Source organism: Lepus europaeus, chromosome 19 (assembly GCF_033115175.1).
Source record: "Lepus europaeus isolate LE1 chromosome 19, mLepTim1.pri, whole genome shotgun sequence".
NCBI classification, from domain to species: domain Eukaryota; kingdom Metazoa; phylum Chordata; class Mammalia; order Lagomorpha; family Leporidae; genus Lepus; species Lepus europaeus.
This window is the reverse complement of record NC_084845.1, coordinates 55,540,643-55,565,231: the sequence shown is the minus strand read 5'-3', so window position 1 is coordinate 55,565,231 and position 24,589 is coordinate 55,540,643. Positions and strand designations below refer to the sequence as shown.

The 24,589-nt window shown below is 59.6% G+C and overlaps 3 protein-coding genes across 7 annotated transcripts in view; 1 reads left to right on the top strand and 2 right to left on the bottom strand.

Annotated features, from left to right (window-relative positions):
• The window catches only part of NIP7 (nucleolar pre-rRNA processing protein NIP7), a 37,849-nt gene extending 34,556 nt beyond the window's left edge, over positions 1 to 3,293 (bottom strand). Inside the window, exons 1-5 of one of the 2 annotated variants that reach the window (XM_062175802.1) lie at positions 3,076 to 3,286; positions 2,869 to 2,955; positions 2,635 to 2,773; positions 2,164 to 2,304; positions 1,154 to 1,966 (exon numbers count right to left, since the gene is read on the bottom strand). In XM_062175802.1, the coding sequence (XP_062031786.1) occupies positions 1,847 to 1,966; positions 2,164 to 2,304; positions 2,635 to 2,773; positions 2,869 to 2,955; positions 3,076 to 3,131 (543 nt within the window). In that variant the 5' untranslated portion in view covers positions 3,132 to 3,286 and the 3' untranslated portion in view covers positions 1,154 to 1,846. Of the gene's footprint in view, positions 1 to 1,153; positions 1,967 to 2,163; positions 2,305 to 2,634; positions 2,774 to 2,868; positions 2,956 to 3,075 lie in introns of those variants that run through there. The other variant, XM_062175803.1, reaches the window with a different exon arrangement.
• Positions 3,294 to 3,377: 84 nt separating this feature from the next.
• Positions 3,378 to 13,298, top strand: COG8 (component of oligomeric golgi complex 8). Of its 3 annotated transcripts, XM_062175795.1 has the most exons (6): positions 3,378 to 3,794; positions 5,332 to 5,539; positions 6,305 to 7,132; positions 8,294 to 8,462; positions 8,876 to 9,055; positions 10,803 to 13,298. In XM_062175795.1, exons 1-6 carry the CDS (start codon positions 3,412 to 3,414, stop codon positions 10,958 to 10,960), a joined length of 1,926 nt encoding a protein of 641 aa, XP_062031779.1. In that variant the 5' UTR covers positions 3,378 to 3,411; the 3' UTR covers positions 10,961 to 13,298. The 3 variants fall into 3 exon arrangements, with proteins under 3 accessions (XP_062031779.1, XP_062031777.1, XP_062031778.1); XM_062175793.1 differs by lacking the exon at positions 10,803 to 13,298 and having other exon boundaries at positions 8,876 to 9,201; XM_062175794.1 differs by lacking the exons at positions 3,378 to 3,794; positions 10,803 to 13,298 and adding an exon at positions 3,807 to 4,968 and having other exon boundaries at positions 5,301 to 5,539; positions 8,876 to 9,201.
• A 492-nt stretch (positions 13,299 to 13,790) lies between these two features.
• On the bottom strand, positions 13,791 to 24,380 carry VPS4A (vacuolar protein sorting 4 homolog A). Of its 2 annotated transcripts, none has more exons than XM_062176488.1 (11): positions 24,219 to 24,380; positions 20,787 to 20,898; positions 20,566 to 20,713; positions 19,224 to 19,282; positions 18,999 to 19,118; positions 18,410 to 18,566; positions 17,007 to 17,155; positions 16,630 to 16,711; positions 16,184 to 16,403; positions 15,171 to 15,311; positions 13,791 to 14,647 (listed from the first exon to the last, which is right to left on the bottom strand). In XM_062176488.1, exons 1-11 carry the CDS (start codon positions 24,237 to 24,239, stop codon positions 14,546 to 14,548), a joined length of 1,311 nt encoding a protein of 436 aa, XP_062032472.1. In that variant the 5' UTR covers positions 24,240 to 24,380; the 3' UTR covers positions 13,791 to 14,545. The 2 variants fall into 2 exon arrangements, with proteins under 2 accessions (XP_062032472.1, XP_062032471.1); XM_062176487.1 differs by having other exon boundaries at positions 19,224 to 19,285; positions 24,219 to 24,372.
• Between the last annotated feature and the right edge of the window lie 209 nt (positions 24,381 to 24,589).

The following is a 24,589-nucleotide window of genomic DNA, read 5'->3' as shown; positions in this document are numbered from 1 at the left end:
AGCTTGGAGCTTCTTGGTCTCCCACGCAGGTGCAGGGGCCCAAGGACTTGGGCCATCTTCCACTGCTTTCCCAGGCCACAGCAGAGAGCTGGATCGGAAGTGGAGCAGCTGACTCAAACTGGTGCCCATATGGGATACTGGCACTGCAGGCCATGGCTTTACCCACTATACCACAGCGCTGGCCCCAGTGTTACCGGTTTTTAAAATATATTTTCACAAAATAATTTTAAGAAACGTGAAAGGTGAAGAAGGTGAATCATTATTTCAGAGTCTCCAGTGCTTTTGGTCCAGTCCAGGCCAGTCCAGCCAAGTAGGCAAAGAGGTTTGTAAGAAAAATTATATTTTATGAATCAAAGTGACAAAAAAACACCTGCGATCATTCAAGATTAAAAAAATAAAAACAGAAAAAAACAACTTGTATTCAAATTGTAAGCCCTCTATGCTTACTAAAAGAAATATGGCAATATAAAAATAACTTAACACTTATTCAAGACTTATCATAGGCCGGCACCGTGGCTTAACAGGCTAATCCTCTGCCTTGCGGCGCCGGCACACCGGGTTCTAGTCCCGGTTGGGGCACCGATCCTGTCCCGGTTGCCCCTCTTCCAGGCCAGCTCTCTGCTGTGGCCAGGGAGTGCAGTGGAGGATGGCCCAAGTCCTTGGGCCCTGCACCCCATGGGAGACCAGGAGAAGCACCTGGCTCCTGCCATCAGATCAGCGTGGTGCGCCGGCCGCAGCGCGCCTACCGCGGTGGCCATTGGAGGGTGAACCAACGGCAAAAGGAAGACCTTTCTGTCTCTCTCTCACTGTCCACTCTGCCTGTCAAAAAAAAAAAAAAAAAAAGACTTTCATTTTCCAGGCAGTGGCTAGAAGCTTTAAAACCATGATTTCTTTATTTTTATTTTTATCATTATTTTTTTTTGACAGGCAGAGTGGACAGTGAGAGAGAGACAGAGAGAAAGGTCTTCCTTTTGCCGTTGGTTCACCCTCCAATGGCCGCCACGCTGATCTAAAGCCAGGATCCAGGTGCTTATCCTGGTCTCCCATGTGGGTGCAGGGCCCAAGCATTTGGGCCATCCTCTACTGCACTCCCGGGCCATAGCAGAGAGCTGGCCTGGAAGAGGGGCAACCGGGACAGAATCCGGCGTCCCGACAGGGACTAGAACCCAGTGTGCTGGCGCCACAAGGCGGAGGATTAGCTTATTGAGCCACGGCGCCGGCCTAAAACCATGATTTCTAACTTTGAAAATGATTCTTAAGCAGATAGTTAAAGCTGTTTCAGTTTTTCTTTTTTAAACAGAAGAAAATGAAGCATGTTAAAGTTGAGTGACTCTTCCAAAGCCATCTAGCTGGTAGGTGGCAGAACTAGTTTGAATTCAAGTTTTTGTTTTATACCACGAGCACTTATTGTATAGAAAATAGCTGAATAAACTGCTCTTATTATCTTAGCCAAATTCCATTTAAGGCCTACTACTCTGATATGGCAATATCTTTCTTGATTTTAATAAATAACACAGAAAAGCCAGAGTCAGGAAGACAAAGTGTTATCACAGATAACATTAACAAGCTATTCTTGTCCTCAGTTCCAACAATGTGGAACCTCTAACTCACAACAAGAAGCCCTCCAATTCAAATCCGTAATGGGGTACTCTACCGAGTCACAAATACAAAGATCTGAAACCTCGTTTCTCAGCCACTGTGTACATTAAGGATCCAGCTTGCATTTGTCAGTGATGCCGTATTAAACACAGAAGGCCCTGACCAGGTCATGGCGCTTCACACAAAGACCACACACAAAGGAACAAAGCTAGACCCTTCTCAGGGCCGGCTGTCCTGGCGAAGGCCTTTAAGTCAACGTTTCTTCATGCCGCACATACTCCCCAACGTCTGCTTGATGAAATACCACAATGGCCATGGGGTCTACTTTCCTGCAGTCTTGTGTAGACTTTGCTGCCACCCCAAAACCCTGGGATTCAAAAGAAGAGACACGAAGTCACTCGAGTCATTCAAATAGCCCATACTGAGGAGTGGAAATAACACCGACGCGAAAAACACAGTTCTTGTCTTTGAGGAACTCAAAAAGTGAGGAGAATCGTGTCATTCGAGAGCACAGACCGGAAACTCCTCTCTCGGGAACGGAAAGGTCGCGCCATCTCTACTCACCAAAGGGATGTCGGCCATGGAGTAGACCACCACTCCCTGGTACTGAGCAGTGTTCTCAGTGATTCGCCCTAGACCAGACTTCAAAACGTGGTTCCCATACAGGAAGGACTGCTCGGCGCCGGGCTTTATCCACACTTTATACTGCAGAGAGAACGAAAAGCCAGGAGACACATAAATGCCAGTGCTTCTCTCCCTGCAGAGGCCGGGATCCGCAATGAGCTTCTTAGAAAGGATTAAGGAAGAGAGAGACAGAGAGAGACAGACAGACACACGCATTCCCCCAGACGGTTCAGTCCCTGACCAGGACTGCCAGCAAGTTCTTCCCTCAACTCTGCACGAACAACTTCAGCCACGGGCAGCTCAACAGCTGCTTCTCCGGGCCTCAGGGCCACCTGTGTGACCTGGGCCCGCACGGGCCGTCCTCCCCGGGGGACCGAGCACCCCCGCGCGGCACCCCCACCCCGCACACACCTTGGCGTAGGGCGCCAGGTAATCCAGCGCCGTGATGTGCAACCGGAACTTGTGGGTCTTGGTGAACTTCCCGAAGCAGGTCCCCAGCGACACCAGCTTGTCCCCGGAGATGTTGGCGGCCAGTTTCAGGATCTTTTCACTGACGGGGCGGAGGGGAGGAGGCCCGGGATGAGGAGGGGGTTAGTGAGCCCCGGCCCCGCCCGGGTCCGCGAGGGCCGCGCGGCCCCGTCTCACCTCACGTAGTACACGCGGTCGTTGTGCAGCCTGAAACAGTAGGTGCCGTCGGGCCGGTCGACGAGGAGCTGCAAGTTCTCCCCGATGCTGGGGGCAAAAAGAGGACCGGAGGCCGCGCTCGAGGGGGCCCGGCCCAGCCCGCGCCCTCACGCCACCCCCGTCCCTCCCCCACGCACACGCTCCCTCGTCCGCCCCGCGCGCTCCTACTATTTGGCCATCTTCTCAAACATGACCCGCGTCTCCTCTTCAGTCAAAGGCCGCATCTTTCCGCCGGGCTGCAGCCCCGGATCCGCGTGCTGCACTAACCGGAAACGGAAGTCGTCCGCCGGCGGCTCCCTGGCAACACCAAAACCTGCCCCTCTTGCCCTGTTCCGGCCGTTCCTCAACCCAGGGCCCAGGCGCCCGGAGGACCGCTGGGGAAGGAAAGTCGGACGGACCAGAAACCATAGAGACAGGAAACGCGCCCCCGTTGTTTCCGGTTCTAGGAGCGGCGCCAGCGCGCCCTCGCCTGGCCGGAGGGCAAGTGACGCAGCTGCCGGGAAGATGGCGACGGTGGCGACTGTGCCGTCGTCAACCACTGCCACATCGACGGCTGCCGCTGTCGGAGAGGTGGAGGATGAAGGGCTCCTGGCGTCGCTGTTCCGGGACCGCTTCCCCGAGGCCCAGTGGCGGGAGCGGCCGGACGTGGGCCGCTACCTGCGGGAGTTGAGCGGCTCGGGGCTGGAGCGGCTGCGGCGCGAGCCTGAGCGCCTGGCGGAGGAGCGGGCGCAGCTGCTGCAGCAGACGCGCGACCTGGCCTTCGCCAACTACAAGACCTTCATCCGCGGCGCCGAGTGCACGGAGCGCATCCACCGCCTCTTTGGCGACGTGGAGGCGTCGCTCGGCCGCCTGCTCGACCGCCTGCCCAGCTTCCAGCAGAGCTGCAGGTGCGGCGGGGCTGGCGCTCGCGGGGCTGTCCCTGGGAGGGCTGACACTTAGCGCAGCGCGCGGCAGCCCTCGAGGTAGAGGTCAGTGACTGGTCCAGGCACCCAGCGAAGGTAGAGGTCAGTGACTGGTCCAGGCACCCAGCGAGCCTTCGAGTCGGAACTGGAACCCAGGAGCACGCAGAGCCCTCGTCGACGGGGCTGGCGTGGTTAACGCGCACACACAGCGGGTGGGAAGCGTGTGCGCCAGATGTGTTAGTGGTCGGCAGCGGCCGAGGAGATCTCGTGCGTCCGGGCCTCTGACCTCGTCCCCGCTGCCCAGGTCCTCAGTCTGTTAGCCTGGGGCTGCCCCCGGCCTTCCGTGAGCCTCGCGTCGTTCTCGTTTCTGTTTGACGGCACAGCTGTTGGCAGTGCGGGCTTCGGCTTGCAGAGCCCCGCAATTAGAGAAGTAGGCCTGAGCAGACCTGGGCGCGGAGGCAGGCTGGCCGCTGGCCTCGGGAGACACGAGGGCCTGGGGGCGCGGGGGGTGTGGCCGCGGGGCTACGGAGAGGACCATAGCAGCTGCTTTTTTTTTTTTTTAATATTTATTTTATTCATTTGAAAGAGTTACAGAGAGAGAGAGAGAGAGAGAGAGGTCTTCCATCCGCTGGTTCACTCCCCAGATGGCCACAATGGCCAGAGCTGTGCTGATCCAAAGCCGGGAGCCAGGAGCTTCTTCTGGGTCTCCCACGCGGGTGCAGGGGCCTAAAGGCCTGGGCCATCTTCTACTGCTATCCCAGGCCACAGCAGAGAGCTGGATTGTTAGAGGATCTGCAGGGACTAGAACCGGCGCCCATATGGGATGCCGGCGCCTCAGGCCAGGGCGTTCACCCACTGCGCCGCAGCGCCGGCCCCAATAGCTCTTTCTAAAGGAACATTTCACTGTGTCTTTTCTACTCTGACAGTTCTCTTGAATGTTTCAAGTACATCGTGTCAACATGGGTTTGGAGAGCTCCGGGCCTTGCCACGGCTAGTTAGTGGCACACGTGGGATTCAGATATCCAGATAGTTGTGTGATGTAGGAGAAATTGTTTAACCTCTCTGGGATTAAAAATTTCCTCAAGTTCAAAAGTATTTACCTCATAGTCTGTGATGAGGATCAAACCAGATAAACCAGCCAGCCGGCACCTAGTTCACGGTAAGTTCTGGGTAATGAGCGAAGGTGTAAGTGCAGAGGGGAGGGGGGCACTGGCATTGTGTAGGGGGTGGCGTAACGGGTTAAGGCACCGCCCGCAGCGCCGGCATCCCATATGGGCACTGGTTCCAGTCCCGGCTGCTCCACTTCCACTCCGGCTCCCTGCTAATGTGCCTGGAAAACGCGATGGAAGCTGGCCCCTGCACCCACACGGGAGACCCGGAAGACGCTATGTGTTCTGGCTGTTGCGGCCGCCTGGGGAGTGAATCAGTGGATGGAGGATCTCTCTGCGTCTGTCTCTCCCTAACTCTGCCTTTCAAATAACACAAAAGCAGGCGCGGGCCCCATGCTTGCTCCTGTCTGTAGGAACTTCCTGAAGGAGGCCGAGGAGATCGGCTGCAGCCGGCGGATGAACACGCTGACGCTGAACCGGCACACGGAGATCCTGGAGATCCTGGAGATCCCGCAGCTCATGGACACCTGCGTGCGGAACAGCTACTACGAGGAGGCCCTGGAGCTCGCCGCCTACGTGCGCCGCCTGGAGAGGAAGTACTCCTCCATCCCTGTCATCCAGGTAGCCCGCGCACACAGCTCGGCGGACGCGCTCACCCCTCTGGTCTGTGCTCCTGACTGGGCCTTTAGGCAGAACCCCTGGCCTGTTTCACCTCAGTTTCTGCCAGTCTCAGCCAGTTTCAGCCAGGCAGTCTGGAACTTAAAACACTCGCTCATTCCAAGATGTGTGTTCCCTGTGTGCCAGGCCCTGAGCTAGGTACCGGGGCTGTGGTATGGACAGAGCAGCGGGTAAGGTCCTGGCCTCAGGAGGCTCACATGCTAGCGGGAGGCCCAGTGACTGACAGATGAACAGCATGATTCAGACAGTGCCGAGTGAAGAAACTTCCGAAGGGAACATGGCAGAGGGAGACCGGGCTGGGTTACTCCGGGCGGAGGGGTCAGCACAGGCCTTTCTGCAGAGGGAGTATTTAAGCTGAAACCAGATGAAGAGAAGGAGCCAGCCACTCAGATCCTGGGAGAGAGCAGGCGGCTGAGGGGGGAAGGAGTTGGCGTGTTCACACATTGTAGTGCGCAGTGAGAGGGCCCTGGAAGGGGCGAGGCCGGGCAGCCAGGCAGGGCCCGCAGGCGTGGTGAGCCCTGCCAGCTTTGAGCACTACAGACAGCGTTAAGATCTCAGCCAGACCTTGGGGAACCAGCAAGTCTGAGCTGTAGGACATGGACCTCGGATGTGAGGAAGGCCGGGGGATGGATGTTGGTGTGCCCTGCTCAGGGCAGTGCGGGGGCTCAGAGCGTCTCCCGGCGCCGGGTGACTTGTCCTGTGTCGCAGGGCATCGTGAGCGAGGTGCGGCAGTCCATGCAGTTGATGCTGAGCCAGCTCATCCAGCAGCTGAGGACCGGCGTCCAGCTGCCCGCCTGCCTCCGAGTCATCGGCTACCTGCGGCGCATGGACATCTTCACCGAGGCTGAGCTGAGGGTGAAGTTTCTCCAGGCACGAGAGGCCTGGCTCCACGCCATCCTCACCGCCATCCCTACTGACGATCCCTATTTCCATATCACAAAAACCATCGAGGCCTGCCGCGTCCATCTGTTCGATGTCATCACTCAGTACCGCGCCATCTTCTCGGACGAGGACCCGCTGCTGCCCCCCGCGGCGGGGGAGCACACGGTGAACGAGAGCGCCATCTTCCACGGCTGGGTGCTGCAGAAGGTCTCGCAGTTCCTGCAGGTGCTGGAGACGGACCTTGACCGGGGCATCGGCGGCCGCCTGGACTCTCTGCTGGGCCAGTGCATGTACTTTGGGCTGTCCTTCAGCCGGGTGGGGGCTGATTTCCGGGGCCAGTTGGCTCCTGTGTTCCAGCGGGTGGCCATGAGCACCTTCCAGAAAGCAGTTCAGGAAGCAGTAGAGAAATTCCAGGATGAAATGAATTCCTACACCCTCGTCTTGGCTCCAGCCATCCTGGGCAGCAGTAAGCTGCCTGCCGCCGTGCCAGCCGCTCAGCCGGGGACGCTGCAGCCGCCGATGGCGCTCCTGGACTTCCCTCCGCTCGCGTGTTTCCTCAACAGCATTCTGGTTGCCTTCAATGACCTGCGCCTCTGCTGCCCTGTGGCCCTGGCGCAGGAGGTGACCCGGGCCCTGGAGGATGCCCTTGTCCAGGTGAGCACGTCCTGCCGCCTTCCTGCTGCCCCAGGGCCTGTGGGGACAGGCAGGCAGGGAGTGTGCCGTAGAGGGGTTCCTGGGGCAGACGTTCCGATGGGTCTCCTGGCTATGGGACCTGGCACAGTCCACGAAGCGGCTCCCATGTAATGAGGACTCAGTATTGTGCTGGTGTCCTGGTGCTGTACGACGGTTGCACCACCAGTTTGTGAGTCAGGAGAACTGGGCCCTCTGTTCAGGCTCTCACAACGTTGCCATCGAAGTGCCAGCCAGGTGTGGTCTCAGGCCTCCCTTCGCGCTCATTCAGGTAGGCGGTTTCAGTTCTTGCAGGTGCAGAAGCTTCAGGGCTGGGGCCCTCCGTTCCTCAAGGCCTTACGATGAATGGCATCTCATCATTTCTGTGCAGTGTACACAATCTTGGTGTCCCCTTGTAAATGCAACCAAGCACGAGCATTGAAGCGCCTTAGCTTCAATGCAGTTCAGGTTGCAGAACTCAACAAACACTTGCATGGTGCTTGCTCCATGCCAGGTAGCAGTCAAGACTTGATCCTTGTGGCTGGCACCTTGTGCAGCAGGTTAAACCATTGCCCTGGATGCCAGCATCCCGTATGAGCGCTGGCTGGAGGCCGGGCTGCCCCACTTCCAATCCAGCTCCCTCCCAAAGTGCCTGGGAGAGCAGTGGAAGGCGGCCCAAGTACTTGGACCTCTGCCACCCATTTGGGAGACCCAAATGGAGTTCTAGGCTCCTGGCGTTGGCTGGGCCCGACCCTGGCTATGCCAGGCATTGGGAGTGAAACAGCAGATGGAAGAGCTCGATCTCTCCTCTCTCTCTTTCTCCCTCCCTCTCTGTCATTCTTCATTTCAAATACATAAAAATAAATAAAGGCTTGCAGCTCACAGCACTGTGAGGTCGGACCTACGACTGGTCCTACTGTACAGATGAGGAAACAGGCACGGAGGCAGAGCGCTTAACCCACCACGTGGAAGTCACAGACCCAAACATACAGCTGAGACTTGAACACAGGGATCCCACACCAGAGCCTGTGTTCTTCACCCGGTGTGCCTCTTCGCTGTGACGTCAAACAGCGCAATATGACAGTGTTGGGAGCGACTTTCATGAAAAGCGAGGGTCCCGCGTGACACCAGCGCCCTGTCTCCTAGGTCACCAAGACGATCCTGGCCTTCCACCGCGCCGAGGAGGCCGCCTTCAGCAGCGGCGAGCGCGAGCTCTTCGTCCAGTTCTGCACTGCCTTCCTGGAGGACCTGGTTCCCTACCTCAATCGCTGCCTCCAGGTCCTCTTCCCGCCGGCCCAGCTGGCGCAGACGTTAGGTAAGGGGAGGGAGACAGCGTTTCTCTGAACGGCACCTTGCGTGCTAAGTAATTCACCTGGCGACGCCAGCCACGGAGCAGCCCCACGTGCTGGCTTTACGTGAGCTACGCAGAGGAGGGCTGTAACTCGTTTTCCCCGACCTGCTGTCACGGCCCGCGGCCCCTGCGGTGGGAGTGAGGGTGGGCGAGGCGGCGGGCGATGGGCAGAGGGCCCCGGGTGGCCGCCGCGCATTGGCCCGCACAGGACGGCCGGCGCTCGCGCCCTGCGCGGGGCTGCCCGCCTCCTTCCCGGTCTCGCTTTAGTCTGCGACAGGATGGCTGTCTGCCCCTCCCTCTATTTTCTCCCTGTGATCTCTAGACTGAATTTCCTTGTAACTCATCTTCCATTTCGCTCTCCTTACCGTCTGGGGCAGGCATTCCACCCACTCAGCTCTCCAGGTACGGGGACCTTGGGCACGTGGACGTCGGCGCCATCCAGGAGCCCCTGGCCTTCATCCTGCCCAAGAGAGAGATGGTCTTCTCCCTGGACGGAAAGGAGGCGGCGGCCGAGCCCGGCCCCTCGGCGCCCCCCGAGGGCGGCCGGGAGGAGGCGCTGTCTGCGGAGCCAGCGGAGCCAGCGGATCCGCCTCCCGAGGGCACGTAGCCGGCTCTCGCGTGGGAGCACTCGGGGAGGCGGGTTCGGGGCCGCCCGGCTTTCTCCTGTCCGCGGGTGGCGCGAACAATAAAGCTCGTGGGCTCCCACCGCCTGCCGCTGTTCTCGCGACGCCGCTGCCCGGAGGCGCGGGAACTACACTTCCCGGCGTGCCCGGCGGCCTCGGGGGGCGGGGCGTGGCGGCCTCGGCGGCTTGGGGGCGGGGCGGGGCTTCCGCGGCGGGCGCCATGGGCCGGCTGTGCGGCGGGCTGCTGCTGCTGGGGCAGCTCCGGGGGCGCCGGTGGGGCGAGGCGGCGGGGGCCGGCGGCACCCGGGCCTGCAGCTCCGCCACCCGGGACGGCCCGGAGGGCCCGGCGCGCCGGCGCTCCTACTGGCGCTACGTGAGGCGGCTGGTGCAGGGCCCGCCCGAGCCGCCGTACTCGCACGTGTGCCAGGTCGGGGACCCCGTGCTGCGGGCCGTGGCGGCCCCGGTGGAGCCGGCGCAGCTGGCGGCGCCCGAGCTGCAGCGGCTGGTGCAGCGGCTGGTGCAGGTGATGCGGCGCCGGCGCTGCGTGGGCCTGAGCGCGCCGCAGCTCGGGGTGCCGCTGCAGGTGCTGGCGCTCGAGTTCCCCGAGGCGCTCTTCCGCGCCTGCGCGCCGCGCCTGCGCGAGCTCCGCCAGATGGAGCCCTTCCCGCTGCGCGTGCTGGTGAACCCCAGCCTGCGCGTGCTGGACAGCCGCCTGGTCACCTTCCCCGAGGGCTGCGAGAGCGTGGCCGGCTTCCTGGCCTGCGTGCCGCGCTTCCAGGCCGTGCAGATCTCAGGTGCGGCCGGGGTGGAGGGGCTGTGGCTGGGAGCGGGCCGCGCGGTGCGGGGGCCCTGCAGGGTCGGGAAGGTCGCTGCGCTAGGCCGGCCCCGGGCCCGGGAGGCACAAAGGCCGTGCCCGTTCCAAGGTGCCGCGCGGGGAGGTCGGGAGGCAGACTGCACCTTAGGAAGACTGCTGCTCTACCCCGCTGACAGCCTGGGGCGTGTGCCGGCCGCCGGCCGCGCTGGCGTCCCGCGGAGGCTCCACCTCCGACCCAGCGCCTGGCAGTGCAGACCTGGCTTGAGCTGCCGAATCCTGGCTTTGGTCCAGCCCTGGCTGTTGCGGCCATTTGGGGAGTGAACCAGCGGATCGAAGATCTCTGTAACTCTGCCCTTTAAAATACATTTTAAAAATAACAACACCGTCAAGATTTGGGTGAACAAAAAAGAGTGGGGAACCAGGTTAAATACCTGGTGATGGGCAGAGTTGTTTTCTAGGAAGCGTGGAGGCTGCTGTGCCCCCTCCCTTCAAGAGGCACAAGCGACAGAGGCCTTCCAGCCACTGGCTCACTCCCCAAATGTGTGCAGTACCCAGGCCTGTGCCAGGCTGACGCCAGGAGCCAGAAATTCCAACCGGGTCTCCCATTTGGTGGCTGAAACTCAAGTACTTGAGCCGGTATCTGCCACCTCCCAGGGCTTATCAGGGAGCTGAGTCAGAAGTAGAGTAACCAGGACTCAATCCCAGGCATCCTTGATAAGGGATGCGGGTGTCCCAGGCAGCACCTTGGCCCTGTCCCCCCCAGCGCCCCCCATTGGTTCCCTTTCTCCGTACCCCTTCCAACAGCAGTAGGGAAAGGCGGCTGCGAATGGTGACCTCCCCTCACCCCCGCCGGAACTTCGTTTGCAGGGCTGGACCCGAGAGGTGAGCAGGTGGTGTGGCCGGCGAGCGGGTGGACGGCCCGCATCATTCAGCACGAGATGGACCACCTGCAGGGCTGCCTGTTCATTGACAAGATGGACAGCAGGACGTTCACAAACGTCCACTGGATGGAGGTAAATGACTGAAGCTTTCCTGCCCGGCTCGGGGGCCTGAACACCAAGACACAGACTGGGAGCTGGACACAGGGTACCTGGCTTCACCTTGGCGTTGCCCGGAATCCCAGAAGACAGTGGACTGCCAGAGCGAGCCACCCTGAGGTGGAGGAGGACGTTAGAAACGTTTGCCCAGAAATCACCTGTGGACAAAACACTGCCTACAACTTGGGAAGCATCGCACCCCCCCCCCATCCCGCCCCAGGAGTGGGCATTCCTGAGGATTTTGTATGGAGAGAAGGGTGACAAGTAAATAGCCCCTCAGAAGTGGTCTCGTAAGGTTTGTATAATCCGCTCCCAAAGCCAAGATCTGATAATAACGTCGTCCCCAAATTCCTGAAAGCTGTTTTGAAAACATGGAGTTGATCGTCTGCACGGTGCTCTTTTTACAAAGGGCTGTGTGTGTGCCCTCGGCACGCTTGCCTGTGGACGTGAAACCCAGGCAGAGGGGTCCCAGCTCAAGGAGGTGTTAAGGGCAGCATTTATGGAAGTAGGTACCCACGCACCTGAACAGTTCTGCAGAGTTAGGTCTTCACTTCCACAAGCTTGGGGAAGACTGTGCTTCCAGTACCCACGCACCTGAACAGTTCTGCAGTTTAGGTCTTTACTTCCACAGGCTTGGGGAAGACTGTGCTTCCAGTACCCACACACCTGAACAGGTTCTGTAGAGTTAGGTCTTCACTTCCCCAGACTTGGGGAGGACTGTGCTTCCAGTACCCACGCACCTGAACAGTTCTGCAGTTTAGGTCTTTACTTCCACAGGCTTGGGGAAGACTGTGCTTCCAGTACCCACGCACCTGAACAGTTCTGCAGTTTAGGTCTTCCACAGACTTGGGGAGGACTGTGCTTCCAGTACCCACGCACGTGAACAGGTTCTGCAGAGTTAGGTCTTCACTTCCACAGACTTGGGGAGGACTGTGCATCCAGTACCCACGCACCTGAACAGGTTCTGCAGGTTAGGTCTTCACTTCCAGACTCGGGGAGGACTGTGCGTCTAGCGTCTTGGGCAGCTGCTGCCTGGCTCGGTCTTTGGGTGCAGGCCGTGGGGCAGGGCTGAGGGAGGCTGCTCCCTGGGAGGGACCCGTGAGCCCCTTCCTGCAGTCAGGACAGACCCAGAAAGCAGGACTGGAGCTTCCTTCCCGATCACTCTGCCCAGTGTAGCTTAGGGAAAACGTCAGAACTTGATCAGAGGTGCAGCAGGTCCAGGCTTCTGGGCGATCGCTCCTTTACGTTGAGTATTGTGAAGCAGGTGCTTCTGCCCCACGGTCTTGAAAATCAAAGCAAACTGGCAGGAGGAAGTCCAGTAAGTTGTTTAGAAAAAAAGGGGTTTTAAACAGCCATTCATTAAGTCCCTAGGAAAGACCCACCGTCCCCCGGCTTTCTCTGGGGAGCACCCCCCATCCCCACTGAGGGCAGCCACCCCTGGCAGGCACAGGCATCTGAGCACGCCCCGCCCTGAGGTCAGACCTAGCTTCTGGGAAAGTCTAGAAAGCCCTCCTGTCTACTGGAAACTCACTTTCTGAAAGTGAGAATGCAGTGGCTTCCCCTCACGGGGACAGCCTGACACGCTGGCGCCTCCTGTCTTCACGACGCCCTTGGGTCACAGGGCAGTAGCAGTGACTCCTTGCGTTCCAGTAAAGAAGTCGTCCACCTCAAGAGCCATCAGCCACAGGTTAGCCACTGTGAGTGGTGGTTCCTGTCGCTGATGAGGGCACAGAAAGGCAGGTGTTTGACAGCTGTGACCCAAGCCGCCCTACAGACCCCGTTCACCCCCATGGCTCGTCAGGGTGTTTAGGCAGCAGAAATGAGGAAGCAGGTGAAAAAAAGGAACGAGGGCCTCCCGACACGAGTAAATGCAGTAGTCTGGAAAGTCCTGCCTAGCTCACTGGAGCTGCAGGGGGCGGTTTCCTGCCCTGACTTGTGTTCCAGCCTTCACAAGCTGAGGCTGGGGGACTGGGGGATGGGGGCAGATAACCAGCGACATAGGAACTCCCAAGTGACAAAGAGCCCAGGCACACTGCGGCATAAATGTCCCGTGGAGGGGGCTGGTGCTGTGTAGTGGATAAAGCCACCACCTGCATGCCAGCATCCCATATGGGCACCGGTTCAAGTCCCTGCTGCTCCACTTCTGACCCAGCTCCCTGCTAACGACCTGGGAAAGCAGCAGAGGATGGCCCAAGTGCTTGGGCCCCTGTGCCCATGTGGGAGACCGGGGAGAAACTCCTGGCTTCAAATCAACCCAGCTCTGGCCATTGCAGCCATTTGGGGGTGAACCAGTGGGTGAAGGAAGCCCTCTAACTCTGCCTTTCAAATAAATAAATAACTCTTTTATAAAAAATACCACCTGGAGGCCTGCTGATGCCGCAGGGAACGTCGGGGTGGACACAGGGTGGCCCTAACCCACTAGCACCGAGGGCAGCTGTGCAGCCAGCCCTTCAAGCAAAGAAGGGGGGTGGGGATAGGCTAGAACAAGCTCTGCCACGGGCTGCCTGCTTCCTACCTAGGCCTTTTCTGTGTGCACACGGTTTTACTTGGCTGTATCTGTGCCAGCAACCTCTTCAGCTTCTGCTCCCTGGCACCTGGCATTTCCAGGCTGCCGCCTCTGCCGGAGGCGGGACCACAGGAAGAGCTGCCCGGGTTCCCTAAGCACTCCATGCAACCTTCTGAGGCCTGGGAGGGGTCCTTGCCCACCTGCATGCAGCTGTGGCAGCTCGCAAGCATTTCTGCTTCCACTGCAGGAGGGGAGGGGCAGGAGAGGAGAAAACCAGAGGGGCAGGGCCAAAGATGAAGTCACTGCAGTTACTCAAGAAGGGAAGAGGTTTATTAGACCATTTCCAGGAGACGGACCCGGGGCAGGGCAGTGGCCGCGCTCAGCATTCTCACACCCGGAGGAAAGGCAGCCGTGCAGACCGCCCACCACCTGCCTCTGCACCCGACCGCGCCAGCTTTGTGCTCACAGAAGCCATCTCCTCCTGCTGCGAGGAAGACACGGGGCCCGGATGCAAATGGGGTGGATGGGAATGGCTTTTCTTACTCTCAGTCTTTGCAGGCAAAGCTTGGCCTGGGGACCCAGGGGCTTCAGCCAGTGTGTTTTCACGGAAGCAAACTTGGGCATAAGAGGAGCAGAGGCAGCGGGGCCTGGCAGCCGTCTGGGGGCTCTGCTGTGCCACCCACAGCTCAGCTGCTCCCACTCCTTGTTGTGTCCAGGTGATTTTATTTATAAACAAGACGGAAATCCAAGCAGCATTAATTTAGGGGAACAAAAAAATGTTAAAGAAAAAGACGATGCGTGGGCAGGCTAAGCAGGAGAATTGGTGAGCGTCGAGAAGAGGAGAGGGGGGAGAGCCGGAGTCCACCGTGTGCACACGGGCGGCGGAGCGTCTCTTGGCCGCCAGGCCCTGCGAGGCCCGTCCTTCCTGCTCCCGGACGCACGCCAGCAGAGGGGATGCTGTAGTGACTTTAGGACGAGCCCAGAGCCCTGTCCGGCCACGGACGCAGAGAGAACCATGGATGTGCCCCAGTCGATCTCCCACCTTCATCACCCTAAGGAAGCAGCTTTTAGCTCTCCTGGCCGAAGTCCTCTGAGAATTTCTTCACTTTCAGGAGGTCATCTGCGTTCACCGTGGGCCGGGTGGTGGCCAAAGAGCGGAGCATGTCCGACTGCAAAGACCAGAGCACGGGCTGAGAAGCAGCGAGGCTCGGGGGCCTCGGACTCCCCTCCTCTCCCGGCCTTGCCATCTACGTGGGAGAAGCCTGCCTTCCAGGTCACCTCCCCCACCCCGCACACAGTGGCCTCCCCGAGTCTGCCCACGCAGCACCCGCTTCCCCCGGGGCAGCTGCGTATGCAGCCTGGGGGCCTCTGCTCTCCTCACCACACTAACTCCCGGTAGTGGGCGTCTCAAGTGCGCCCCACACCAGCCCCTGACTGTGCCCATGGACTTTTACCTGTCCCTTCTGCGGACCAAGGAAGCCAAATCCCCGGGCTGAGTCCATGACTGGGCCCGACTTTTCTTGCTGAAGATCATAAAATGCTAACGCCGCAGGGGCCCTCCCCACCCGGAGCCACAGAGGCTTCTGTGTAGCAGCCGCAGCAGCCCAGCACATGGCGGAGTGGCTCATTTCCACTCTGGCCTAAGTTTCCAGTTGCAGGGGCTCTGTGTGGCCCTCTCAGCCGGGCACTTACCATGCAAACCACAGGCTCTAAGAGTTTGTCACCAGGGACATCCATCCACGTCATCTCCATGGCCCCGGGGTCTCCCGGTGAGCATGGCGTCAGGAGGTCGTCGATCATGACGCCAGGGTTGGTGCGAGAAGGGCCACAGACCTGAAACCAAGCCGGACTTTGACTGGGGAGCAGGGCTGCCCGCAGGGTTTGGAGAAGGGCAGAACACCTTGTGTTTCTAAGGCCGTGCTAAAGGGGAGGGGATGGTGGACGCATGGGCTCCTTCACGCTGTCCAAGCAGCTCAGGGACTGGTTTCAGAGGCTCGCGGTCAGGGCCCTTCCAGCCACTTCGCCGCAGCCTCCCACTGCAGCCCCAGCCCCCACCCCCAATGTCTCCCTCATTCACACAGGCAAGTCTCATCACAAAGTCACATCCCAAACAGTCTTCTAGCTGAAGTCTACACTGCTGAGCACTGCCCAATGTCCCCAGGGCTCACGCCCTCCCCTCCTTCAACCTATGGCTCAAATGCCAGCCCGGCACGGCAGGTCGCTAACAGTGCCACCTGCCCACCCCTCTGAACCTCCAAGATGCCTGCTCTCCCTCACCCTGCTGTTCCCCCCGGTCACCTAAGAAACTAGGATTTGTTTGTTTACTGCTCCTCCCCCCAGCCGGAGAGGAGGCTCCTGGAGGGCAGGGACTTTCATATGTGTGGTCACTTAATTTCCCCCAGCACCCAGGACAGGGCCAGGCACAAAGCAGGACCCCCAGGAGACTGAACAAAGACCTGCTGATCCAGCGGGTGTGTCCTCCTGGTGGCTCGAACGTTTCCCTGGCGTCCACCCTGCACAGAGCTCTTTGTGCAAGGTGTTAAGATGGGGCCCTGTCCTCAGGTTTCTGAAGCAGAGAACCCCAAGGAAGTGGAGCCACGGGGCCCACTTGGCACTCCCCCTGGCTCTCCAGAAGAGGCGGTCAGTGGAGGAGCTGGGGAGCAGGACCAGGGTCTGGCAGAGCGCAGTGCTTGCTGGCCACGCACCTTCTTGAAGTGTGTTGCCGACTGCACTTTCCTGACGGGCTGCATGAGGGAGTCCCGCACGATGACGCTGATGTCGGCCCCAGAGTAGCCCTCCGTCTTGCGGGCCAGCTCGTGGATGTCGGCGTCTGTGAGGCTGTGGGGAGTGCTCCCCAGATGCAACCGGAACATCTGCGCCCGAGCAGCTTCCTCTGGCAACGGAATGTAGATTCGTTTTTCAAACCTAGAAAGCCAGGCGCAGGGCAGGAGTTGAGAGCAGGGGTCAGAAGGGTGCCACGAGGAGCAGCACGGCTTCCAGGCCGGCACTGCTGCTGGCGTGGCCAGCTTCACACAAAGACCTGAGGACGACCCTGGAAAAATGAGTCTGGGTCACAGCCATGGACTACAGTCACAGGCTAACCATGGTTACAGAAGACTTCAGCCCCCAGCCCCTCCCGGGGAAGACTCACCTCCTTCTAATGGCTGAATCCAATACCCAGGGGATATTTGTGGCGCCAAGAACCAGAGTCCCATCATTGTTATTCCCCACCCCTGTGGAGAAAGGGAGACAGTGGCTGGCTTTGACAGCACCTGCACAGGTCAGGGAGACTTGTGGGGCTGCACCTCCAGGGCTCTCTGTGTCACCAACGGCAGCCAGCCCCGGGCTACCACGGGTGGGTCCCAGCTGAAGTTAAGCCAAGTCCTGGTCTGGCCTTGCCATGGTCAGGACACCTATGGTGCTGCCTGTCCTCAACCCAAGGACACAAACCCAACCACAGCTCAACTACGAGGCCCTGGTTGACCTTGGGTGAAATAAGAACCCGGGGGCCCCAGGCCCAGCACGCACCCTGCATCTGGACCAAGAACTCTGTTTTGATCCTTCGGGCAGCCTCGCTCTCATTCTCATTTCGGGAGCCGCAGAGGGAATCCACTTCATCGATGAAGATGATGGAAGGCTTGTGCTGCCTAGCCAGCTCGAACAGGTTCTTCACTAGCCTGGGAGGGCGGGGAGCAGGGTGAGGGTTGGAGGCCCACACACACGCCCAGCCAGGTCCCAGGCACTTCTTCTTCTTGCCCTTCCCCCAGGAGCTGACCCCAGTCATGCCTGGACTACAAGGAATGGGAGTCACAAGTCCTCTGGCAGAGAGGAACCAAGAGGGGCAGGGCAGCAGACTGGCACAGCGGTTAAGACAGCATTTACGACACTTGTGTTCCCACACCGAGTCCCTCGGTTCAATTCCCGGCCCCTCATTCCAGCCTTCTGCTTGTGCAGACCCTGGGAGGCAGGGGTGATGGCTCGAGTAGTTGGGTCCCTGCCACCCACGTGGGAGACTGAGACTGAGGTCCTATTCCTGGCTTTGGCTTAGCCCAGCCCCTGCCACTGTAGATATTTGGTGACTGAGCCAGCAGGCAGGTGGGAGCTCCACCTGTCTCTCTGCCTCTCAAATAAATACATAATTAACACATAATTAATTACATGTATCCATTTATCCTTTTTTATTTTTTTTAAGGAAGAGCAGGCCCTGGCACCAGCTTCAAATCCTCCAAGTCCACTCATTAGCTGTGGTCTTAGGTTAAGTTACTTCCCTTCCTCTGAGTCTTTGTTCCAATGTCTGCAAAATGGAAGTGAGCTGTGGGGAACAAGTTACCCACATAAAATGTAATTCTCAACTGACATTTGATTAGTATTTGTTCCTTTCCCTTACCCTCTTTTATATATATATATATATATATATTTATTTATTTATTTATTCATTTATTTGAGAGGGAGAGTTACAGACAGAGAGAGGGAGAGACAGAGAGAGGTCTTCCAGCCACTAGTTCACTCTCCCATTGGCCACAACAGCAGGAGCTGGCTGATTTGAAGCCAGGAGCTTCTTCCGGGTCTCCCATGTGGGTGCAGGGGCCCAAGCACTTGGGCCATCTTCTACTGATTTCCCAGGTGCATTAGCAGGGAGCTGGATCAGAAGTGGAGCAGCCAGGACTCAAACTGGTGTCCATATGGGATGCCGTGCTGCAGGCGGAGGCTTAACCTACTGCGCCACAGCGCCAGCCCCGCCCTCCCCTTGAGTCCTTCCTCTCTCCCAGGTTCCCTTCCATGTGCATCTTTGTCAGGACCGTGCCCTGTACAGTTACTACCAAGATGTCACTCTCCTGGCTCGTTTCCTCAATACCAAACAGCAGCTCCTGGGAGGTGACTCCAAGGGCAGGGACCGGTGCCCCAGGGGCTGCTGGGCAGGGCTGACTTACTTCTCGCTCTCCCCCAACCACTTGGACATCAAATCTGAGGAGGACACAGAGAAGAAGGTGGAGTTGTTGGCCTCCGTGGCCACAGCTTTGGCCAGGTAGGATTTCCCCGTGCCAGGGGGTCCAAAGAGCAGTATCCCTCGCCAGGGTGTGCGCTTGCCTACAATGCAGAACAAAGGGAAAGTGAAGTCAGTGTCTCGTGATGGGGAGAGGGGGGACAGCAGCAACAAAGCAGAGCCCAGAGGACCTTTACTGACTGCCAACACCGTGGGGGAGAAAAGGTTCTAGAAAACAGCCGAGTCCCGAAGCAGAGGGAACTACACCACCTGCTGACAGCTCAGTTCCAGCCCTTGCTCATGACCTCCTAACCTTACGCCGGCTGGCACTGGTTTTTGACCCTGCCCACCCCAAGGTGGTCAACTCAGAGTCCCAGCCACAGCCAGTTCCTGACACCAGCAAGCAGCCAAGGAGTAGACAACGGTGGTGGGCAGGCCCTGGGCCTCTCCTGACAGCACACTGCCAGGCCCGGCCGCCGCCCTCCGGAGGTGAGGGGAAGCAAGATGCCACCTGCCCTGCGATCCTCAACTCTTACCTGTGAACAAATGTGGGAATTTGATCGGTAAAATGACAGCTTCTTTGAGGGCCTCCTTGGCCCCCTCCAGCCCCGCCACGTCATTCCACCGTATGTTGGGCTTCTCCATGACAACGGCACCTGCAAGAGGGCGGCAGACCTGGAGCCAGGCCGACATGCGTGAGCCGACCCACAGGGGACCCGCGCCTCGGCCCCTTCCACTGCCTCAGGGCTCGAGCCTCTTACCCATCAGCTGCTCCTGCAATTTCTTTTTCTCTGGGTTATCCCCTTCGCTGTCACTATCACTGCTGAAAAAGGAGACGGAAAATCACAAGCTGGCCTCGCAGCCTGGCGAGGAAGCCGGCCGCCAGCACGGCGGGGAAGGGACGCCCTCCCTGCCCGGCAGTGGTGAGTGGCCAGCGAGCAGGCACCTCCAGGACATCAAGGCCACACGCTGTCAGCAGCTCACCTCTGGGCCCTCCAGCAAGCACTCCTGGAACCCATTCTCGCCTCTTCTCAGGGAACAAGTACAGAGACGCCTGCCTTCTCCTGAGCGCTAATGAGGAAAAGTGCTCTGGCTGGACTTAAAAAAGCAGCCAGTCAAGCAGACGTTGCTGTCAGGAGCCCCTGTGCAGACTCTCAGACAGCAGCAGCACAGGGCAGTCACAGTCCTCAGGGCAGAGGTCACGTTCAACTCTAGCACAGACCGCACGCTCGTCCCCACAGCCAGTTCTTACACTGACGTCACGTACTTGCCATCCACAAAACTCTGCCCTCCCTCCAGGGCCTGCAGGCTCGCTGCCTCCCATCACATGAAGATGGACATTCTCCGGCAAGAAGAGCAGTGATGTCTACTGAGTGCTGCCTGTGTGCCAGGCTCTGCTCTGAGCTGTCCACACCACTCAGGCGCTCTTTACAGCAACACCAGGAGAGGAGCACTATCATCTTCCCCTTCTAAGGGAGGCTGGAGGAGACCGGTGCTGTGGCATAGTAGGTAAAGCCTCCGCCTGCAGTGGCACCAGCACCCCACATGGGCTCTGGTTCCAGTCCCAGCTGCTCCACTTCCAATCCAGCTCCCTGCTAATGGCCTGGAAAAGCAGTGCTTGGGCCCCTGCACCTGCGTGAAGACCCAGAAGAAGCTCCTGGCTCCTGGCTTCGGATCAGCCCAGGTCTGCCTGTTGAGGCCAATTGGGGAGTGAACAAGTGGATGGAAAACCTCTCTAACTCTGCCTCTCAAATAAATAAATAAATCTTTAAAGAGAGAGAGAGACTGGAGACCCAGGGAGGTCATGGCACTTGCCCAAGGTCACAGGGCTAGGAAGTGGCAGAGCCCTGCGGGCCTGGTGGCAGGGCCCAACGCTTGTAACCTGCGTGCTGGGCTCCCCAGCCTTTCTGTACAGACCCAGGAGACAACACCCATGGCAGCATTTGGCAAGGCGCAGAATGAAAGCAGCTGTTGGCACACACTGCCCGTAAGGCAGGCACCAGGGAAGCCAGCGGCAGCATCGGCACCAGGACACAGTGACACCGGGGGCACGCGGCCCGGGGGCGCCTGTCCCTCGGGGGCTGCGCGCTCCCGCACACTCACCCCTTGCCTTCACTCTGATTCTCCTTCACTGGCTTCTTGCTGTGCTTCTCCTTGTTCCGCAAGTAATCCTTCAGCTTCTCGGCTCGGTCTAGGTACTGCACGCACTTGGCTCGAATGCTCTCCTTGGCCTTGTCGCTGTGCGCCTCATCTGCAAGGGAAACGGCCCATGAGCTGGGCTGGCCCCGCAGGCGCTCTGCCCCGGGGACGCACGAGGCACTCACACTTGATGGCATGGAGGAAGTACTCCACCGCATGCTGGTACAGCCGGAGGGCCTCCTCGTAATTCTTGGCTTTGTCCTCCTCCGTGGCTCTCGTCACCAGGTCGATGGCTTTCTGGAAAGGCCAAGCGAATAGCTCAGTGCATCCCAGGAGGCCTGGAAGGCCCTTGGGGATACAGGCGGCAGAGGGAGTGCAAGGGTAGCAGACCGTTGTTCTGCCTGTCTTTCCCAACATTACCTAGAGAGGCGCTAACAGGAAGCTATAAAAGACAGTGGCCCTCTTTGCAGTGAGCTCCGGCAGGCAGACCCACCCTGGACCCAGCAGGTGGAGACCAGACAAGCTCAGTCAGGGTTCACAGGGCGAGTTCACAGGACTCCCTATTCTACTGGCTCACGGCAAAGAGAACTGGACCCGAACGGGAGCCGGAGGAGGGGAAGCACCAGCAGCAGCAGAGTGCTGAGTTCCTCTGCAAGGCGCCCGGAAACCACACTGGGCCTTGGGGCCGGAGCAAAGCCAGGGACTCGCTCATCAACTCAAGACGGTTTTTAAAGATCTGATTATTTATTTTGAAAGTCAGATTTAAAGAGGGGGAGAGACACGGAGAGAGAGACATTTTCCATCCACTGGTTCACTCCCCAAGATGGTCACAACAGCTGGGGCTGAGCCAGGTAGAAGCCAGGAGCCAGGAGTTTCATCCAGGTTTCCCACAGGGGTGGCAGGGGCCTAAGTACTGGGGCCATCTTCTGCTGCTTTTCCCAGGCCATTAGCGGGGAGCTGGGTGGGAAGAGGAGCAGCCAGGACATGAATGGATGCCCATACGGGAGGCCAACGTCGCAGGCGGCAGTTTTACCCACTACACCACAGCACGAGTTTTACCAGGTGGACCTGAGGGACCTCTGCTCCCTGCTTCTGGCCCAACTCAACTCGCTCCTCCAGGCTGGAAAGAAGGTTTTTCTAAGTTGCCTCAAGTTGATCCCCAAGGAGGGGAGGCTTGGACACATGGCTCAAAACACCAGTGACTCCGGTATGAAAAGTGCTCACTTACTCCAGAGGCAAACGTACTGCCAATTGAGGGGAACTGTCTTCTGGAACCTTCTAAGAACTCTATGAGAAAGAACGCATTGGGAAACTCCCAAATCCTGTAGGGCCATGGCCTAGGCTGAAAGAAAAGCACCTACACGTCCAGTTTTAGAAACCATGGCTCCATCAGCCCACGGAGCACGGCCAGCGTCCCCCCTCGATCTGACGTGGCGTCAGCCTGGGGCAGACCTGTGGTGCCAGCCAGGGCGAACAACGAGCCTCCCACCAGCCCTCGGCAGGGCCAGGGCATCTGTCCGGCCCTTCCTCATTTGCTAAGATGGCTCAGAGAGAAACACACACATGGCTCTGCACGACGGACGGGGTGAGGCCTGGCCGCCGTGGACGGAACTCAGCCGACAGGGGCGGCAAGGAAGGGCACCAGAGTTGGCGCCAGCCCCTCCACTAGCTGCGGAGAACGCCAGGGGCGCCGAAGCTGCTGGCACTGTGAGCTTACACACCGGCTTCGCTCCGCCACTCTCTCCTCTGCCACTGCTCTCAGGTCCGCACGAAGGCAGCGTCCTGTCCCTGGTGGCTTTTCTTCCCCACAACAAATACCCCCAGCTCTCCGGACTTTTCCATTCTACGCCTCTTCTTGTCTGGGTCTGTCCTGGTGCAAGCTGGGGCTCAGAACAAAGCTGCAGGTGGCTCTACCCCACCCCCAGGGAGCAGGACAGACCCACTGCCCACTGCCCACTCTCCATACTGGCAATGCACCAGGGGGGGCATCTGGGTATTCTGGCAACCACATGCAGTCTCTCAAGTGCAGGAGCTCTTGCTTTCAATAGTTTTGCCTACCAGGAAGGTAAGGTGATACATCAAGCTGCCAGCTCTAGAAACACGCGTGGCCAGGATCGGGGGGAGGGAGAGGCTGGCAAGTGCTGGCAAGGGTCACACAGGATTTAGGCTTCACTGGCGTGGGGACCCTGTAACTCCTAACTCCGTCTCTGTAGCACAAAGGCAGCCACAGGCAGTGTGTACACACATGAGCTGGGACGTACTCCAATAAAACTTTATTCACAGACACTAACATGTGGGTTTCCTATTATTGTCACATGTCAAGAGGTAGTCTTCTCTCCCCAGCCTTTTGAAAGAATGTGAAAAGCCATGACTTCACGTGAAGCGAAGGGAGCCAGGCACAACAGAGCACGTCCGGGATGACTCCTTTTATATAAAACGCCCACCAGAGGCCAACGCACAGACAGGGGTGCGTGGTGGCCGGGGGGACGGCGGGACTAGGAGTGGCGGCCAGCGGGGCAGGGTTCCTTCCAGGGGTGATGAAAATGGTCTCATGAGTGGCTGTGGGGGGACGGCTGCACTCTGAATAAAAAGCCCTAAATCTGTACACTCTGAATGGGTGGGCTGCACGGAATGCGGGTTACATTTCATAGCGCTGCTTCCTACAAGATATTCTTAGCCCCCAGGCCATCCAGACCTGGCTGGGCTGATGGGATCTACCCCCTAGGGTGGCAGACCTGGCGCTAACAGACGGAGGGTGCACCTGGCTTGGACTCCACCCAACTCCCAGCTCAGCACCCCGACTTAGCCACGCCTGCTCCTCCACCTGCAGGAGTCGGAATGTTTCTCACCCTATGAGGCTCTGGCCAAGTGCCCCTTCTTCCATGAAGTCCTCCCGAACTCCCCCGAGCACTCTGTCAGCCATCACTTACTGTGGAACAGACGCTATGCTAGGAATGCTTCCCTGGAATTATTCAATAAAGAGCCATCGCACAGCTCTTCAGGGTATGGCCCCATTTTACAGGCGGAGAGACCCGAGGCTGCAGGGGCAAACTAGCCCAAGGTCACCTGCCAGTGAGTGGAGGGCTGGGACGCAAACCCCTGTCTTGGGCCTGAGCAGGTTTGTGTTTTCTGGCTATGCAAGACAGGCAGCACCTGGAGGAGGGGTCGGTCACTCGCCCCGGCGGCGCCACCCCAGCACCGCCCAGCACAATCCAGGGACTGAATGAAGGGTCGCCGGCCGAGGAGAGGAGGTCGGGGGCCGGGGAAAGCGCCGGAGCTTGTTCGCAGGGGGCCGCGGGGCTTCCCGGCGCAGGAGGAGGAAGAGGGAGCGCCCGCCGCTGCGGGCCCGGGCCAGGCTCCTGGAGGCGGCGCCCGGGAGGCCCGGCTGAGGCTGCAGCGCGGCGGTGCCGGGGCGCCGGCGGCACGTAGCGGCCTCGGGGCTCGGCCAGCGGGCCGGGCGGTGAGGACGCCCTCGGCCCCGGGCGCGCGGAAACAGCCACGGGCGGCGCTGGGGCCGCGAGACCGGGGCTCCGAGGCCGCCCGCCCGGCTCCGCGGCCAGCAGGCCCCGCCGCGCCGCCTCCGGCCTCCGCTGCCGGGCCGGGCTGCGCCGAGGTACCTGGAGGGTTGACGTTGTCATTTCATCTCCTGGGTCCGCCCCACACCCCGCGGCGCTGCTTGCGGCCTCGGTCCGGCCCCGGGGAGCCGACGTGCTGGGTCTGCGGCGGGGAGCCCGACGAGTCGGCGCTGGGCGCGGACAGGGCAGCCGCTCGCAGCCGAGTCGTAGGGCGAGCGAGCGGCGCGGCCCAGAGCGGTCGGGCCTGAGCCGCGCGGCTGCCCCCGGCGGCCAAGGCCGGCACTGCAGGCACCGCTCCCTGCGGCCGCCGGGCGGCCGGAGCCAGCGCGGGGACGCACGAGGGGCGGGGCGAGGGCGAGGGGCGGGGCGGGGCGAGGGGCGGGGCGAGGGCGAGGGGCGGGGCCGAATAGCAT

Excerpts from the sequence above, each read along its gene's own strand:
- VPS4A (XM_062176487.1), bottom strand. The coding sequence starts at position 24,239 with ATGACAACGTCAACCCTCCAG. Across the intron at positions 18,567-18,998 it reads ATTCCCACATTTGTTCACAG|GCAAGCGCACACCCTGGCGA; the intron begins GTAAGAGTTGAG and ends TCTGCATTGTAG. Across the intron at positions 16,712-17,006 it reads GTTCTTGGTCCAGATGCAGG|GGGTGGGGAATAACAATGAT; the intron begins GTGCGTGCTGGG and ends CTTTCTCCACAG.
- COG8 (XM_062175795.1), top strand. The coding sequence starts at position 3,412 with ATGGCGACGGTGGCGACTGTGCCGTCGTCAACCACTGCCACATCGACG. Across the intron at positions 8,463-8,875 it reads CCAGCTGGCGCAGACGTTAG|GCATTCCACCCACTCAGCTC; the intron begins GTAAGGGGAGGG and ends CGTCTGGGGCAG. Across the intron at positions 9,056-10,802 it reads GGGCGGCCGGGAGGAGGCGC|GGCTGGACCCGAGAGGTGAG; the intron begins TGTCTGCGGAGC and ends CTTCGTTTGCAG.